We start from the raw sequence: 17,564 nt of genomic DNA on the forward strand, positions 1-17,564 counted from the left end.
CAGGAGTGTGCGTGCAGGGAGTGAAGGTGGGGACTGTGGGGGTTCCTAGACTCGAGTGGGGAGGACCAAATACAATGAAAGCTCTGAGGTGGCTTACTCAAGTATCTTGGGGTGGGAGAGGTCCAGTGCTGTGCCATCTTCAGACTGGACTGTGAGAGGTGGGTTTCAGCCCCACCTCCAGCTAGTCTTCAGCCACCAAAGCCTCCCTCCCAAGCAGGACAGTGAGGGCTATAAACACAAAAGAGCCCACTCTGCTTTATTTACAACACGCAGGCTGTCTGTACAAACAGCGGCCAATATTATTAAAAAAAAAAAAGAGGTGAGTGAGAATCGTCACCTTTCTGCTTTCCTTCCTTGCTTGGCCGGGCTCTAGTACTCCACCTTTGAGCTGCCATGCCCAGTAGGGGAAGTCCAAAATTAAAAATACAACAGGTGTAGAAGAAAATAAATGGGGAGTGAAATAGAAGAAAAGATGAGGGAGGGGAGTGCTAATATTTACACTAGAGTTTTATAGACAACTGTCCCATTCCATCCCAATTCCAATCCTGACCCAGAAAGTGATGGTGGCAGGTCCAAAAGACAGAGATTGTGTGTCTAGAGACACAGCCAGCCTCCCACCCGCAACCGTAATGGGTTCAATTTCAAGTCCAGAGTGGGGAGGACGGATAGGGTAGGAAAGTGAGACACTCATTTTCAAACAAGTCTCCCTTGGGAATTCCTGCCTTGAAGTGCGGACAGTAACCAAGCTCCAGGGGGTAGGCTGAGGACCCTGAGGCTCAGTTCCCAAATCATGTCATTTGGAAGTTCCAGGCTAAAGTTGGTGCCGTCAGGGCTCTCCAGATTTGGGAGGCCCCCCTAACCGCCGGGCCTCTGGCCTCAGTTCCTTGCATTTCTGGCAATAAAAGAAGTCAGGAACGTTGGTCTTCTTAATCTTAGCACAGGAGAGGTGGATCCACGTCCCACACAGGCTGCACTCAATCATGGGCCGCCCTGCAAAGGGCTTTCGACAGTAACATGTGATCAGATCCCATGAGTCATCACCTAGGGAAAAAAAGGTTTGTTTGGTATTCTGCCTGAGCAGTTGTTGGATCCACAACACCCTCAAACCCCTCACCCCAGCCCAAACCTCTCACCTGATTCTACCATGATGTCCTCATCCATGACCCGCATCTCGCCTTCACTGGAGCTGGCATCTCCATCTTGGCTTGTTTCAGTGCTGCCCACCTCCTTGCTTTCACTGTCAGTAGGAGGGACTCCTTCAGGGTGCACTGTGGCAGGGGGCCTAGGAGCCTCGGGGGGTGTTGGGAGCATAGGGGCTGGGGCTTCACCCCCTACCACTGTTGCCATCTCTTCCTCTTCTTCCTCTTCCTCTTCTTCCTCCTCCTCTTCAGAGTCTGTATCACTGGGGGGTGCCTGGGGAGGCCCAGGAGGTGGGAGTCTATCCCCCCGTTCTGCCTTTTTTAACTTCCGCTTCTTGCTCTTCTTGATTCGAGATCTCTTTTCCCCATCCCCAGGAGTTGGCCGAGGCCTCCGAAGCACCCCAAAGCCAGCCCCAGCTCCTGGCCCCAACTTTCGGTTCTTTCGGTCCTTCTTTCGAGGAGGATGGGAGAGGTCCCCCTGGGAAAGGGGCACGGGGGTAAGAGCAGCAGGGGGCCGGGAGGTATGTGTCAGGGATGTGGGGGACAAAGGAGATGCCACCTTGGGCCCATCCAGATCAAAGAGAGAGTCCTTGAGCTTCATCTTCTCAAGCAAGGTAGCACTGTCGGGGGCCTGCAGACGAGAGAAAGTGGACCTTGGGGGTCCTGGCTGGGTGGGACCTGCTTGGGCTGCCCTTCTCTTGGATGACTTTGCTTTCTTAACAAAAGTCTGGATGGTTCGAAGATCTGAGGGGGCCGAGTCCCAGCCATCACTGTCGGCCGCACTCTCTCCTCGCAATGGAGAGCTGGAGCCAGAGGCTGGCCAGTCACTTTCCTTAAAAGGGGAAAGAGACCAGGGTCAGCAGAACCCCAGTGTCATCTCAGCCCCTCCACAAACCCAGCTTGAAAAGGAGTGACTAGATTTACCCCAAAATGTCCTCTACCTCAACCACTAAATCCCACTGTACTCCCAAAACTTGTCCCCACCCCAACTCCCATCAGCATGTCCTCGTGACCACTCTGTGTTACCTCCACCTTTGAGTCTTGATACCTCACCGCTGCCCCTGCCCAGGGCCTGTGGAACACGGTGTCCCCCAGACCAGAGCCGTATGTCCTTAGCTCTTTTTCTGTGTAGCCTCATTTGTTACCATTTTCATCTCCCTAAAATTTATCCATAAACACCTTCCATTCACAGCACCTCGAGACTGCCAAAATCTCGACCAGCGACTCCAGATCCCCCTTGCTTTTCATTGCTGTTCAAGCTAGCTAACCCTACCATCCACTCCCTGCATACCAGCTTTCCTACCCCAGTCCTAAGAAGCTCCAACTTCCCCCTAGTCTTACATATTTCTAGGGGCCTCCTCCTATAAAGCAATACAGTTCTATTTGAACAACAGCCACTCTCTAGTCCCACGACACCAGCCTCAAGTCAGTAATTCTCTTGCCCCTACCTCTTTGCTAGGGGGAATGTAACCAGCATATGCCAAAACAAAACTGCAGAATTTGTTGAAATCCTCAATTGTTCTCCGCCGTTTCTCTGGTGGCTGAAAGGAAGGAGACATGGATCACATGGAAAGCCACACAGTTTAAGGGCATTCCCAGAGACACAGTCCCTAAGTGAGGCGTCTAGAAAAGGGGGGCGGGGGGCGTTGTCAGGCAGGGCTACTAGGCTGCAAAGATCAGGGAAATCTCACCTGAGTCTCTGGCTTCAGGGTCGGAGGTGGATCTGGAAAAGCAATAAAAGCTGAGTCAAGACACTAGGAAACAGTCTGTGTAAAATTACCCCTCTAAACCCTGTTGTTCCTAAGTGAACCCCCGGCTCTCCCAGGTCCCTCTGCCAGGCCAGCAGGCCCCCAGCTGTGTTGGATCCGCCCCTGCTCCCCCTTCCGCCCCGCGAGGGGCGGAGCCTGGGCGCGGCGCCTTCTGAGGCCTCGCTATAGCGCTCCCCTTCCCCCAACCGGAGGCCCGGCGCCCCGCCCCCCCCCCAACTCACGGTCTCTCTCGACTCCAGTCTACTCGGATCCCTCAGCGCCCCACCCCACCTTACCGCTCCCGGGTCCGCGTCCGGGCCGCCGCCCGCCGCCCCCGTCCTTCACATGCGTCCAGAGCCCCGAGTTCCTATCCGACCGCGCTCCACCGCCTCAGGCCCTCCGAGACCGCACACGCCGCCCGCCGGCCCCCAGGGTCCAGGATGACCACGCCGAACCGCTCCCCGCCCTCCGGCCCCCTCTACTCGAGCACGCGGCCCGGCGCGCCCCTCACCCCCACCCCAAACACACACAGGCACACGCATCCAAGGCTACTTCACGGCCGGGACAGACCCGGGAGCTCTAACCCGGACGCGGCCCCACCTGCCCCCCCATACCGCGCTCCCCACAATTTCGCCGTCCCTCCGCCCCCATCCGGGGCTTTGGCCCCTCCTCGTTTCGAGCTCCCCGGGCTCCCCGCCGGGCCCCCCGGCCCTGTTCCGAGCCCTCTCCGGCCGCCGCCGCCCCCCCTCCGCCCCCGTACTCACCACCCAGTCACTAGGCTATGGACCCCTCAACTCCAGCCCCTTCCCCCCAACCAGCCACTCTCTCTCTCCACAGCAGCCACCGCTGCTGCCACCGATGTCCCCCTCACCCTCAGCAACTCCCAGGCTCTAACCCTCGCGGACCAACCCTACCCCCCCGCAAGTCGCCGGTCTTAACCCCCCCACCCCGCCCCAACACCCCCTACAACTACCCAGCTCGCCTCGCTTCCTGGCTCGCTCCACAACTACCCCCCGGTACAGGTCCGTCTGCCGTAGACAATACCCAGACCCCCTCTTCTCCCCACAACTACCTGCCCACCCCTCCGACAATCACCGGGCATTCTCCGGCGGCAACTATTCGGAGCTCCCGTACCACCGCCACAAACTACCCCACCTCGGCGAACTACCGGGCCCCTCACTCAGCCTCTTCAACGTCCTCCCTCCTGAGCAACTCCCGGCCACTGGATTTCCCCAACCTTCCAGTTCCAGGGCCCCAATCTGCCGGTGGCCCTTTCGGGCCCTAACCCCCGAGGCTCCGGATTTCAAGCTCCTATCCCCCGCACCCCCACACCGTCTGATCTCCAGCTACCCCAACCCAGTCTCCCACTCCTCTTTCTCCAAGGTCTCTCAACTCGTCGCTCTCCCACCTCCAGGGCTAGCCTCCCGACCCCCTCCCCGAACTCCCCCGCTGGGCTTCGGGGCTCGACCTCCAAGTTTGCCAATTGATTCCTCGTCCGCCCCCCCCGCCGGCTCAGCGCTCCGCGCCGGTCGAAAGCTCACCTTCGGGACTGGGCTCCGCCATGGCTTCCAGCATCGCCCCCTCCCCTCCTCCCGGTCCGGCGCCCCCCTCCCCGGAGCCGGGGATCCCGGTGCCGCCTCTAGTGCTCGATGCTCCCACTGCTTCGCTCCACAGAAGTGTCCGCCTCAGCCCGGTTGAGACTCGAGTCCGCTAGCCGCTGCCGCCACCTCCCTCTACCACTGCCTCCCGCACTCCCGGACCGGGCCCCCTCCCCCCGCGCCGCCGGCCGCCTGCTCCCTCCTCCTCCTCCTCCTCCTCTCTCCTCCCTCCCTCCTCTTCTCTCCCTCCTCCCTCCGCCGGCGCCGAGGCGCAGTGTACCAAGGGTTTTGTAGTCCGTCCGGGGACAGCGGAAAAGGGACCGCATGAGCCTCCGGAACTTCGATTCCCAGAAAGCCACAGGCTGGCGCAGGCGCACCAAGCCGCTCCCCTCCCCCGGGGAGTGGCGGGGAGACCGGGAGCCGGAGGGGAGAGCGGAAGTGCGCGCGCAGATCCCTGGGAGATGTAGGCTGGGCGGGACCAAGAAAGAAGAGGAAGAAGGGATTAGAACTCTCGGCCACCATACTGCCTCGTTCTGCAGCTTCTTTCTCCCCCCAGGGACCGCCCCACTTCCGGCCTGCCGGAGAAATGATTGCTGGGAGATGAAGTATTCCTGGCGATAATGGCTTGCCCTCCCAGTCTTCTCCCTCCCTGATTCCACTCTGCTGGATCCCACACACCAGAAAAGTCTAGCCAAGTGACATGCAACTGAGAACAGCCGTTTTACTAGCTTGCACACATGAAAATATCTTCCTTAATTAGAATGTTCTAGCAAATGTGGATGTTCACCTAAAGCAGGTTCTTTGGAACTTTCTCCACAGGAACCCACAGTAAAAAAAAAAAAAAAAAAAGTTTTACATGAGCATTTTTAACATTCAGTTTCACATACATGTCATAAAACTAAAGTTTCATGAAATGATCCTCAGTATTCCATTCCATCACAACAAAAGCACCCTCTTTTTGCAGACAGGGAAAAGCCCAACATGGACAGAATAAACCAAAATATACTTCTATTCCTCCACCTTGTACCCAATACTCTTCTTTCCCCACCACTGAAACCCACTGACACCTTGGAAAGACTAAAAATCAGCGGGACGAGGGGAGCAACACAAGGCAAAATTCAGTTCAACTTGGTGGTTTCCTCTTTATTGATGTGCCTCCTACCTTTCCCCCCACAATTTCAGTCCCTTCCAACTACCCCCAAAAAAGAAGGTAGTGAAAGGAAGGGATTGCTGGGGTTCTGAGCCCCCTGGGCAGTCAGAAAGGGAACAGAAACCAAAACAATCACTGGATGTGACAGAGACTGACAATCAAGAAGTCTAAAGCAGGATGGGAAAGGCAGGCAGAGAAAGGGGAAGAAAGGAGAAAGGAGAGGTACAAGATGCCAACTCCACCATTACCCCTCCTAAGAGAGGCTGGAGAGAAAGCCTCAAACATTAAGAAGTGCCCGTCCTGAATAATGGAGGTGGTGTTTGAGCTTGAAGGAGGAGGAGGTCAAGAAAAGGGGGCCACCTCTCTCTTTGTAGAACAAGGCCCCCCTCCAGCTCAGGGACAGCAGCTTCACAGACCGTAGACACTTTCATCACTGTAGGCAATGTAGAGAAAGAAGTCTTCTTCATGGTGTTCCTGAGATGAAGGCAGAAAACTGTTCAGCAATTGGGCTCCAGTTACTTAAACCAACTATGACCCCGACACTTTCTTCTAGAACCAGAAACCAGTGCCCGACTCCTTCACTGACTCCAAGGCCTAGCACACGAGCAACATAATCTCTGCAGTCCTGGGCAAAAAGGCCTCAAACTGTGTTCTGCTTTGGAATGGGGAGGGAGACTGGGAAGAGTCCCTAACAGTTTCTCTAGCTCACTGTCCTCTTTCCTTCTCTCTACTCCTACTGTTCTGTTCCCACCCCCAAACCACGGCTATCATGAAATGTTAAGGCAAGCGAGGAAGCTAGTCCAAAACTACTGATGTAACAACACTTTCTTCCCCTCACGCTCTTCCAAGATTCCTCTCCAAAGCCTCCACCACTTCCCAGTCACCATACCTGGTAGAGCTGACCCATTGTGGCACTGGTGGGTGGAATGACATTGTTGACAAAGAAAAACAAGGCATCCTCAGCTCGGAGATGAATTCGCTTCCGGATCAAGAAGTAGAACTGACCAACTGCAAAAGATACAAGGTGCAAGAAAGTCACAGAGGTCAAAAATGCCCTCAAAAGAACAGCTGCTAGGTGGAGCCTTCTCCCACAGAGACTGCACTCCCACCCACAGGAAGCAAGCCTGAGCCTTGGGTCAGGTTCCCACCTGTGAGATCAGAAGGCACCAGGTATTTCTTTTTGTCCAGGTCTCCTATCCGAGCTTTGGGAGCCTTTTCTACTATCACCTGATAAAGAGATGAAAATTAGGAGACAGAAGGAATGCAGCGCCGAAGCTGCACCTGTCAAGAACTCAAGTAACAATATTCCTAGTACCTAAATCTACCCCAGACTCATCTCTTTGTTTTTGTACACGCGGTGCAGCACTGAGTCCCAGAGATCCTCACCTCACTGACTGGAGCTTATTTAAATATCCAGGATCCATCCACCGAATAGGGCGTCACCATAAACAACTATCTTAATCAGACGGAGAGGACTTGTCTGGATCCACTAGTGATTCAATCTCGCAACCTCAGCTAGTTGGGGGGATGGCCATTTGAGGCTCAGGCTGTCAAACTCTCTAAGGCCTCCACTCACACAAATGCTAAGGTTTCTGTCTCCTGTCCACATCCCTCTCAACCCCACGTCCACCACTACCCCACTCCTTTCATCCTCGGTCCCAAGGACAGCAGTTTCAGGCTCGCTCCCAACCCCACCACAGCCAGCAGCCTGATCCCTGCGCTGCCCGTCCCATATCCAAGGCCAGGCTGTGGCGTCAGCGTAAGCGTCCCGCGCCCTCGGCCCTGGCTTCTGTCCTCACCGGCACCCGGTCCGGGTATTTCTTTCGGATTTTCTCGCCCTCAGAGCGGCGTTTCTCGAACGGATGCTCTTCTTTGTACACGAACTTCATCCTCCCGGGAACCGGGCTGGACCGGGCTGGGCTGAGGGAACCCGGGGGGGCCGGGACGGGGGGCGGCGGCGACGGCGGCGACGCGCGGGCGGATTCAGCGGAGCGATCCACGAATTTGCGCCACTTCCCTATTCACCAACCCCGCCCCCGACTATCGGGGACGGCCCCCCACTAAGATACGCCACAACCTCAGCGGTGCTAACGCTGCTAGCGTAGCACCACCCACTGACCGGCCCCCTCACGCCATTAGCGTAATCGCTTTGGAATCAATTTGTGGGCTACGCAGGCGACGTAGCAAAGACGGTTGGCTTTGGCTCATGGAAAATAACTCTAAACCTGTTCCCCAACCTTCCCCTCAACGAAGCTGGGGCTGAAGAGGAGTAAGATATGGTAATCATCATACGAGACTTGCTACTCCAAGTTCCTTTCGGAAACAACGTAGAGGAACAGCTGAGACAATTACAAGGTTAGCTATTCACGAACCGTATTGCTACGCTGAAGGCGGCCGTTAACACCAAAACAAAGTAGTACCCAAGTGGCGGATATGATCTCCAGAAGTAAGAGGTCAAAAAGAAAAGAGATGTTTGGAGAGAGGTACAGAACGCTTAAGTGCCAAGAATGAGTAGACCAATAGGGACTGGAGAGGAGGTTGAAGGGGTAGGGACTACGCCAGCGCGGAGGAACACCGCAGGGTTTCTGAGTGAAATCATGTGATCTCAAAGAGGGCGGAGCGTCACGTGGCGGGTGCGCGAAGTAGGGCCGGCTGGGGAGGGCGCCGGGGAGGTGGAGCCGGCTGGGCGACGGCGGGGAGTGGGGACCGACGCCTCCCCGGACAGCGGAGGTCGGGGGGCCAGCGCCCGCTTAGCCTGTCCACGTCAGTACCCTGGACGAAGCCCGACGTTTCTCCAGCTCTACGCCCTTTGCCCGTCCAGGTTTCTCCTTTCTTGCTCTCTAGCCTGCTGCTCCGAAGGTATCCTTCCACTCCCCACCAGTGCGCACATCCTCGGCCCTTCCCGCCAAAGCATCTGGTGGCCACATTCATTATTGTATCCCCATACTCAACACCACCTTTCCCCCTGCCCCTTGAGTCCAACAGCAGTCTCTTCCCCCTCTGCCCGGGGGACAGGGTGCATGTAAACAAAGTTCCCTCCCTTCACTTCCCAAAACCCCAGAGAAGGACCTAGGGCCGTTTTGGTTTCAAAGTTATAATGCATGGTTTAAAAGAGAGGAAAGGGAAAAAAGACACAAAGCTGGTTACAGGTCTGAGGGATTCTAAGGAGAGAAAAATAGAAGGAGAGGAAACGGGGGACAAATTTAGGGAAAATCCAGTGGCCCAAAATCCCAATATCCCACCCACAGCCCAGCCCTTGGAGCAGGAGTGAAGAATTAGATCAGTTTTGTACAAGAGTTTAAAAAAAAAAATCCAATCACAACAAAGCTGACTTGGCTTCTCTTTGAGCCTCCTGGATCACCGTATGTCTGTCACTCTGGCCAGTCCTGCCTCTTCACACACACTGATTCGGTCTCCTAGGCTTCCGCCTGTATCCCAGTCTGGGGTTTCCAAGGAGTGTGAACACGAAGTTAAGAGTGAGGCTGCTTCAGAGCCCCCGGCCCATGTGTCCATCCAGACTCCAAGTGGAGTGTAGGGCTCCCAGGGCAGAGAGGAGTGGGAGGGGCAGACCCTGCCCAGGCAGTCCTCACATTGGACAGGGCATCAGACGGCATCCCAAGGGCTCGTCCTCCCTTTCCCCCCCACCCCAACTCAGGTGGAGGGGGAGCAGCTGTCACCAGAGCCGATGTTGGTGAAGGTTTCGGCTCAGCACGGAACGAACATCGGCGGTGAACCTGGGGTGACAATAACTTGCATTGGTAGAGTACCTTATAGTTGATAACCTCACAACACTCATGTAAGGCGGCATCACTGGAGATGTGGGGCCTAAATTATCACCATATTCATGATTAGATAGGTTCAATTTGCCCACAGCCTACTCGCTAAAGTGATGAGCTTTTAAGTAAGAAGACCTGGTTCCAAATGTTAAATTCTTAAGGGAAGAGAGTTAAAACAGGACAAACGTTTTTTATTCCCTCTGAGGATCCCCCACCTCCTCCTTTCTTCAGATATCCAAGTGTCCAGAGCCCACTTCCCTTACCTGAGGGCATCCAGCATCGGGAGCAGGTTGAGAAGGGCTGTGTCGCTGGGGTCACTGAACCACGATTTGATGGGGATGGCATTGTCTAGGGTGGGTGAAAATGCAGATGAGGAGAAACAGAATTCAAGAGACTGGGTGTTTTTATCTTCTTGGAGGGAAGGAGGAATCATTATTAAAAACATATACCTCCCACTACTGGAAGTCAACAACCTAAGTAAAAAACTTTCCTGATTTATGTTCCAATATTAAGTTTTAATCACCAGGTCTCATACTTATTGATGCTTCTAGTCAAACTAACTGCCATTGTGCCTCACTTGAAACACACTTGGCCAGGCGCAGTGGCTCACACCTGTTATCCCAACATTTTGAGAGGCTGAGGTGGGGGGATCACTTGAGCTCAGGAGTTTGAGTCCAGCCTGGGCAACACAATGAGATCCCTTCTCTACTAAAAATCAAAAAATTGGCCAGGGGTGGTGGCTTACGCCTGTAATCTCAGCACTTTGGGAGGCCAAGGCAGGTGAATCACAAGGTCAGGAGTTCAAGACCAGCCTGGCCAACATGGTGAAACTCCGTCGCTACTAAAAATACAAAAAATTAGCTGTGCATGGTGGCAGGCGCCTGTAGTCCCAGCTACGTGGGAGGCTGAGGCAGGAGAATCGCCTGAACCTGGGACTCAGAGGTTGCAGTAAGCCGAGATCACGCCACTGCATTCCAGCCTGGGCGACAGTGCAAGACTCCATCTCATAAATAAATGAATAAATAAAGCTGGGCATGGTGGTGCACGCCTATAGTTCCAACTACTGCGGAGACTGAGGCAGAAGGATCACTTGAGCCTGGGAGATCGAGGCTGCAGTGAGCTATAATCATGACGCTGCACTGCAGCCTGGCCGACACAGTGAGACCCTATCTCAAAAATAAAAAAAATTTATTTTTTAATTTTTTTTTTGAGACGGAGTCTCACTCTGTCACCCAGGCTGGAGTGCAATGGTACGATCTCAGCTCACTGCAACCTCCGCCTCCCGGGTGCAAGCAATTCTCCTGCCTCAGCCTCCCGAGTAGCTGGGATTATAGGCACACGCCACCACGCCTGGCTAGTATTTTCTATTTTTAGTAGAGACAGGGTTTCACCATGTTTGTCACGCTGGTCTCGAACTTCTGACCTGGTGATCTACCTGCTTTGGCCTCCCAAAGTGCTGGGATTACGGGCATGAGACACGGTGCCTGGCCAAAAATAAATTTTAAAAAAGAAAAAAATGACGTAAGAAATCTGACTTATGAAATGGACGTATATGGTATCTCACTTGAAACAGAAAAATAACTTGCATTTGGACTTTTTGCAAACTAGGGATGATCTAGGCAATCCCAGCTCTCAAGGACCAAAGCCCAGGTCTCCTGGAAAAATATCTTCTCAGAACCATGTTCTGGTCCTGCCAGCCTTACCACCTTCCCCCGTACCTGGATGGCTCCTGTAAGCCCCTGGGGAGTTATCCAGGATCACAATGCTGGAGAGGTCACTGTGGACCACAGAGAGGTCCTTGATGTAGCTGCCCAACTCCAAAGTGCAGTGCTGGAAGGCAGGGGATTATGTAGTAGGCCTCTCTCCAGGATACTTTCCTCAAACCCAGATCCCTCCCTGGTGGCCTCCTTCCCAAGTCACGCTCTTAGACTGGGATTCTAGCTTACCTGTCTGTAGTATCTTCTCTTAAGAATGCTTCTGCTATTGTCCAGTTTATCTGCCACAGCAGAGCCATAGATCTCCATGCTTGCTGTAAACACCACCAGCTCGTACCACTGGCTCACCTGAAATAGATTGGGGGAGAGGGCGATGCCATACAAGGTGGTGATTCCTTTAGACATACAGTTATCTTTCAGAAGGGCAACGGCATAGTCCTTCAGGCCTTCCATCAACGTCAAATGTCTTGGAGGACATGAAATTCTGAACCCCCAGCCCAAACCTCCAAACTCAGTGTTAGGCATCCTACACTCTTAAGATTCAGAAATGCAAGCAAAAGAGAAAGATGCCAGCAGAAAAGAATTACATCAGCACAACAGATGAACCCCAAGTACTGACAGCCACTTCCCCACCATTCCACATCCTCCCCTCTCAAAAACTGCTCTTACCCATTTCTCCTCACCCCTTCCTCCAAATCCTCCGAATCCCCAGAGCCCTAAAACCATCCCTTCATTACAGAGATCCCTTTAGCTCTCCAAAACTCACCACTTCCAGGAAGAAATCCACATGGGGCCTCTTATGTACAAAAAACCGGACAGGATGTTTGTCTATTACCACCTATAGAAGAACAGATGGGCTGGGGGAAGTCATGACCACCACAACCCAGGCCTAGAAAACGCCCCACCCACCTGCTTCCCTCCTCCAGGCTGACACTGGTGCCAGTGGATGGAGACAGATGCTCTGGGACTGGGAAAGGGAGTCCAGGTCTGGGCAGAGGAACAGATGGAACCATTTCATCACTCCCCACCACCACACACCTTGAGGATGAAGTCAGGAGGCGTACCAGGCCGGACTGTGGGCCTCAGGACCCCATCATGGTGGGAGTGAATAAGTGTCTCATCTAGATCCAGCACCAGGATCTTCCTCTTCACCTGGGCTGAACCACAGTGGGGAAGAATAATATTGACCAACCTCTGGCCCAGAGCTGGCCCCTACTTCACCCTAAAGGAGGCTTCCCACCACATACTCACCTAGCCGATTCCGGGACACAGGAGATAAGGGGAGGATATCATATCGAACAGTTTGGTACTGAATTACCTAGAAATAGCACAAGAGAGGATTGAAACCCTTGATAAGGAAGTCTTCCCCAGTAACAGGGAGCACATACTGAACATTTACCACAGGTACTGTGTATGTAATTTAGGATTATTTCTTCTTTTTTTTTTTTGAGATGGAGTCTCGCTCTGTTGCCCAGGCTGGAGTGCAGTGGCACGATCTCGGCTCACTGCAACCTCCGTCACCCGGGTTCAAGCAATTCTCCTGTCTCAGCCTCCCTAGTAGCTGGGACTACAGGTGCCTGCCACCATGCCTGGCTCATTTTTGTATTTCTAGTAGAGATGAGGTTTCACCATATTGGCCTGGCTGGTCTCAAACTCCTGATCTTGTGATCCTCCTGCCTTGGCCTCCCAAAGTGCTAGGATTACAGGAATGAGCCAACACACCTGGCCTTTTTCATGTAATCCTCAAAACAACCCTAATATTACTGTTATTCCTGTTTTAAGGTTAAAGAAACTGAGGCCATACAGAAATTATCTTAAGTTGTTTCTCTCCCTAATTAAAATGAAAACTCCATTAGAATATGATTTTGTCTAGATCATGGCTGTATTCCCAGTTCCCAGAACACTACAGCAAAGGTGGTCAGTTAGTATTAGTAGAATCAGCCAGGCATGGTGGCTCATGCCTGTAACCCCAGCACTTTGGAAGACCAAGGCGGGCAGATCACAAGGTCAAGAGATGGAGACCATCCTGGCTAACATGGTGAAACCCCGTCTCTGCTAAAAATACAAAAATTAGCTGGACGTGGTGGTACGTGCCTGTAGCTCCAGCTACTCAGGAGGCTGAGGCAGGAGGATGGCTTGAACCCGGGAGGCAGAGGTTGCCATGAGCCATGATCAAGCCACTGTACTCCATCCAGCCTGTTGACAGAGTGAGACTCCGTCTCAAAAAAAAAATAAAAAATAAAAAAATAGTAGAAGCAATGAAGTGATAGAGCCAGGATTATACCAATGTAGTTCAACCCAAGAACCTGCCCTCTTTTTTCTTTCTCTTTTTTTTTTTTTTCTTTTTGAGACGGAGTCTTGCTCTGTCGCCCAGGCTGGAGTGCAGTGGCCGGATCTCAGCTCACTGCAAGCTCCGCCTCCCGGGTTTACGCCATTCTCCTGCCTCAGCCTCCCAAGTAGCTGGGACTACAGGCGCCCGCCACCGCGCCTGGTTAGTTTTTTGTATTTTTTAGTAGAGACGGGGTTTCACCGTGTTAGCCAGGATGGTCTCGATCTCCTGACCTCGTGATCCGCCCGTCTCGGCCTCCCAAAGTGCCGGGATTACAGGCTTGAGCCACCGCGCCCGGCCTCTTTCTCTTTTTTTTTTTTTTCTCGCTCTGTTGCCCAGGCTGGAGTGCAGTAGCATGATCTCGGCTCACTGCAACCTCCACCTCCCAGGTTCAAGCAATTCTGCCTCAGCCTCGTAAGCAGCTGGGACTACAGGTGTGTGTACCACACCCGGCTAATTTTTGTATTTTTAGTAGAGACAGGGTTTCACCATATTGGCCAGGCTGGTCTCGAACTCCTGACCTCCTGATCCACCCGCCTTGGCCTCCCAAAGTGTTGGGATTACAGGCGTGAACCCCCGGCCCGGCCGAAGCTGCCGTCTTAACTATGATATTATCCTTCTGCACTGAACAAAGAAATGACCCCCACAATGCAACCTTCACCCCAAGAATTATTTGTAGCAACTACCATCATCTCACATTGGGAACTGAGAGCCTCAGATTCCCTAGTGCACAGGGAGTAGGAGTCAGGAGGAGATTCCTGGTCCTTAATGGGAATATAGAATAAGGGAATCCAGAGGTTGTCAGGTCAGCTAAGTTCCTCTGGCTAGAAGCCACCAGGCCTATTTTAACCAGCCACCTGTCCACTTCTGTCTCTTCTAGCCAAGTCACAAGTTCAGAGAACCTCAGCCCTCTGAACAGTCCCCTTATCCTGGTACCCAGGGCGAGGCAAAGAATACTGGAAAGCCCCTGCCAGGCTGACTGGCAGGGTTTGGAGAAGGCCAGAGTGAAATCAGGGCCATAAGTGAGAGGTGAATAAGGGACAAGGACGTCACCACCTCATCCTTCCAGCTCTGCTTCTCCAAGCCTTCTCTAGGGGTTCCTATTTCCTAATACGCACATCTCCCCATGCAAAGCCTGGCAATTCCCTCCTCCACACTTTTCTTCAAAGGCACAAATCCTATTCAGTGCATACCTAGCCTCCAAGCCACACCAGAACCAGGCTCTCCCTTTTAAACCCAAAGGGCTCTGTCCCCCTAGTCAAGATCTGCCCTTCTTTTCTCCCTGGGCCATGATGAGGTCCGAAACAGCTCCGGTGTCTAGCCTTGCTATCTCGGGTTGCATATGCTGGGCATGAAGGGAATGCTCCAAGCATCTGCCAGAAAGGGGGAGGGGAAAGAAACCAGATTGGAGGGGAAGGGAGGACAAAAGACTGTGGGGTCAGTGCTGCCCAAAGGAGAGCAATTTTGGAAGTAACCTGTGGATGAGCCGAAGCACCACTCCCTATACCCAGAAAACTGATGTGTTAGAGCGAGAACGTCCGAGAAGATGGCAGTCAACCCATAAAGAAAACCCCAAGAGGCCGGGCGCAGTGACTCAATCCCAGCACTTTGGGAGACCAAGGCGGGCAGATCACTTGAGGTCAGGAGTTTGAGACCAGCCTGGCCAACATGGTGAAAACCCATCTCTACTAAAATTACGAAAATTAGCCAGGTGTGGTGGTGGGTGCCTGTAATTCCAGCTATTCGAGAGGCTGAAGCAGGAGAATCGCTTGAACCCAGGAGGTGGAGGTTGCAGTGAGCCGAGATTGCGCCACTGCACTCCAGCCTGGGCGACAAAGCGAGACTGTCTCAGAAAAGAAAATAAAACCCCAGGAGACAGCCCCACATATATCCCAGCATCTCTGACTCTAAATTTTTCTTGGCTCCTAGCTCTTGTCTCCGGGCCACAGCCTAGAGCCACAACTGTCCTGTACTGTTCGCGCCCTAAATCAGGAAGTGGAAGCAGACTGGTAAAGGAGAGAATGAATCCAAGACCAGACCCATTCTCCCAAATCAGTTAAGTCAACCACCACTACCACTGAGGGCTTTCTGGAAATTCCCTGGACCCCAGGTCACCCCAACCTGGGTTTATTCTTTCAAACTGTATTGAGGTATGCTAAGGGATACAGACCAGAGTACAGACCCAGAACCTCTGTCTCTGCTTACTAAATTCTCCCCAGACTCCTTCCGAGGATTCTCCCTGGTGGTGGTGAGACCACAAGAGCACATTCATTTAGAAGTGCTGTTAGCTGAAGGAGCTCTGACCTCGGAGAAAAGCTAAGGGGGAGGGGACCCAGAGATGCTTGGGTCCATCGAGACAGTACCCTCAGAATGCTAGGCTCTCCTGGAGAAGCAAACATGTCCTCAGATTCAAGCCCTACAACTGACCAGCGCTGTCCTCTGACAGGGACACCCAAACTTTAATGGTGGGCACAGCACCCACCTTGAACTTCCTCCCACAATTAAAGAGGCCCATCATAAAAGCATCTGCTTTAGTCCTCTATAAATCCAGATACCTACACTCACACTGTGAAATAAATTTTCAGTCTTTTTGGAAGAGCTCTCTTAATGGGAACCTCAGGGTTTCTCCTTCACACCCAGGGCCAAGTTCCAGTCCTTGTTTGTAACAAGCCCTCCCACCCACCTCCACCCTTGACACACAAGTCTGTCTCTCCCTTGTTACGGGACCAAACACCGTTGTTCCAAATAGGGTCTTTCACAAGCCCACATCAACAGATCTGGCTGTCATCAAACAGGTGTTCCCAGCCTCTGGGTTTCTTTAGCAACAACTCCAGCTTTCTTAAAAGAGCGCCCCACCCACCACCTTAGCCCCCAAGCGTTACCAAATCCTGACCCATCTAGCCCCATCAAAACCCCCAAGGGGTAGGTTCTATTACAAGGGTCTCCGTCCTCCCCAGCCCAACCCCCGCTTAGGGTGCCCAATTCTCTGGCGAGAAAAGCCCCTGCCAGGACTCCCTTCCTAGGCCCAAACAGAGGCCCGACACTCCGAAAACCCCTGACCACCACGGACAGACGTCCCCAACACCGCCAGCGTCCACCCTGGCTCACCGTGCGGATCTGCCTCCGCAAAAGGTAAATGAAGAAGCTCCAGAGCTTGGCGGCGAAGGCCACGAACGTGCGCAGCCCCAGCAGACACTGCGTCCGCATCATCCCGATGACCCCGGCACCGCCGGCCCCGGGGCCCCCGCGGCCCAGCTCCGCCAGCCCCCCGGGGGCAGCCCCCCGCCGCCGGGAGGGGGAACGGGGGCCCCGAGTGGCAGGAGAGGCTGCAGAGAGGGGCACGGAGCGGGCGGCTCAGAAAGCCACCCCTGGCGAGGGGAAAGCCCAGCGGAACGGGGAGCTGGGGGACAGGCGTGGGCAGCCCGCGGGGGCCCACATGGGCTGGGAGTGGCAACGACGGCTTCGGGGAGGTTGCAGGCCGAGACAGGTCGGGCTAGGATGGGGTCCTCCGAGACCAGGAGGGAAGGGGAAGGATAATTGGGGGAGGGGGCAGTGGGGGAGGGGGCTAGGGAAAAGGGAGGAAGGGAAAAGGGAGGGGGAGGGGAAGGGGGGAAAGCGGAGAGTGGCCCGCTGCGCAGGCGCGCTAGGGGGCTGCCCGCAGGAACGGGGAGGGCGGGGGCAGTGGCGCGCAAAGGGCCGCGGCAGCGGAGAACGGCCCTGCAGAGCGAAGGAGCAGGGAAGGAGGGGGAGGGGGAGCCGAAGGGCGCGGAGCACTGGGCCGGAGCGGCCTCCCCCTCCCCGAGCTCAGGGGTCCTTTAGCCGCTGGGGAGTGGGGCTGCAGCCTCTGCAGCTGGGTTTCCCACTCTGACAGGCGCCATTTTACCGCCCAAAGGACTCCCTCCTCCTGTCTTTCCCCCTCTCTTCCCCTTTGACACTGCTTCCGGTGGTGACGTGTATTCGCTTCACCGGGACTAAGTTCCCCCTGCGCGGTCTATGGGGGTAGGTAAAAGGAAAGCCAGAAGCACTCCGAACGAGGCTGCAGTATTGCGCACGCCCAGAAGGTGGCCGCGGGGCGGGGCCTGAGGCGAAGCAGGCCCCGCCTCAAACTG

At 54.2% G+C, this 17,564-nt stretch overlaps 3 protein-coding genes across 5 annotated transcripts; all 3 read right to left on the reverse strand.

Annotated features, from left to right (window-relative positions):
• Nucleotides 1-231: 231 nt before the first annotated feature.
• On the reverse strand, nt 232-4,901 carry PHF23 (PHD finger protein 23). 3 transcript variants are annotated; one of them, XM_030922995.1, is made up of 5 exons: nt 4,766-4,901; nt 2,831-2,862; nt 2,588-2,680; nt 1,134-1,971; nt 232-1,041 (listed from the first exon to the last, which is right to left on the reverse strand). In XM_030922995.1, the coding sequence occupies exons 1-5, from the start codon at nt 4,809-4,811 to the stop codon at nt 827-829; spliced, it is 1,224 nt and encodes a 407-aa protein (XP_030778855.1). In that variant the 5' UTR covers nt 4,812-4,901; the 3' UTR covers nt 232-826. The 3 variants fall into 3 exon arrangements, with proteins under 3 accessions (XP_030778855.1, XP_010375634.1, XP_030778856.1); XM_010377332.2 differs by lacking the exon at nt 4,766-4,901 and adding an exon at nt 4,429-4,684; XM_030922996.1 differs by lacking the exon at nt 4,766-4,901 and adding an exon at nt 4,429-4,680 and having other exon boundaries at nt 240-1,041; nt 1,134-1,770.
• A 701-nt stretch (nt 4,902-5,602) lies between these two features.
• GABARAP (GABA type A receptor-associated protein) lies at nt 5,603-7,957 on the reverse strand. The gene is made up of 4 exons (XM_010377331.2): nt 7,435-7,957; nt 6,784-6,862; nt 6,525-6,643; nt 5,603-6,109 (listed from the first exon to the last, which is right to left on the reverse strand). The coding sequence occupies exons 1-4, from the start codon at nt 7,522-7,524 to the stop codon at nt 6,044-6,046; spliced, it is 354 nt and encodes a 117-aa protein (XP_010375633.1). The 5' UTR covers nt 7,525-7,957; the 3' UTR covers nt 5,603-6,043.
• Nucleotides 7,958-8,713: 756 nt separating this feature from the next.
• CTDNEP1 (CTD nuclear envelope phosphatase 1) lies at nt 8,714-17,380 on the reverse strand. Its single transcript, XM_010377330.2, has 8 exons — nt 16,564-17,380; nt 12,378-12,444; nt 12,165-12,283; nt 11,893-11,964; nt 11,358-11,474; nt 11,130-11,241; nt 9,675-9,759; nt 8,714-9,369 (listed from the first exon to the last, which is right to left on the reverse strand). Exons 1-8 carry the CDS (start codon nt 16,663-16,665, stop codon nt 9,309-9,311), a joined length of 735 nt encoding a protein of 244 aa, XP_010375632.1. The 5' UTR covers nt 16,666-17,380; the 3' UTR covers nt 8,714-9,308.
• Nucleotides 17,381-17,564: the final 184 nt, after the last annotated feature.

This window comes from Rhinopithecus roxellana, chromosome 19, assembly GCF_007565055.1.
Source record: "Rhinopithecus roxellana isolate Shanxi Qingling chromosome 19, ASM756505v1, whole genome shotgun sequence".
In the NCBI taxonomy this organism is placed as follows: domain Eukaryota; kingdom Metazoa; phylum Chordata; class Mammalia; order Primates; family Cercopithecidae; genus Rhinopithecus; species Rhinopithecus roxellana.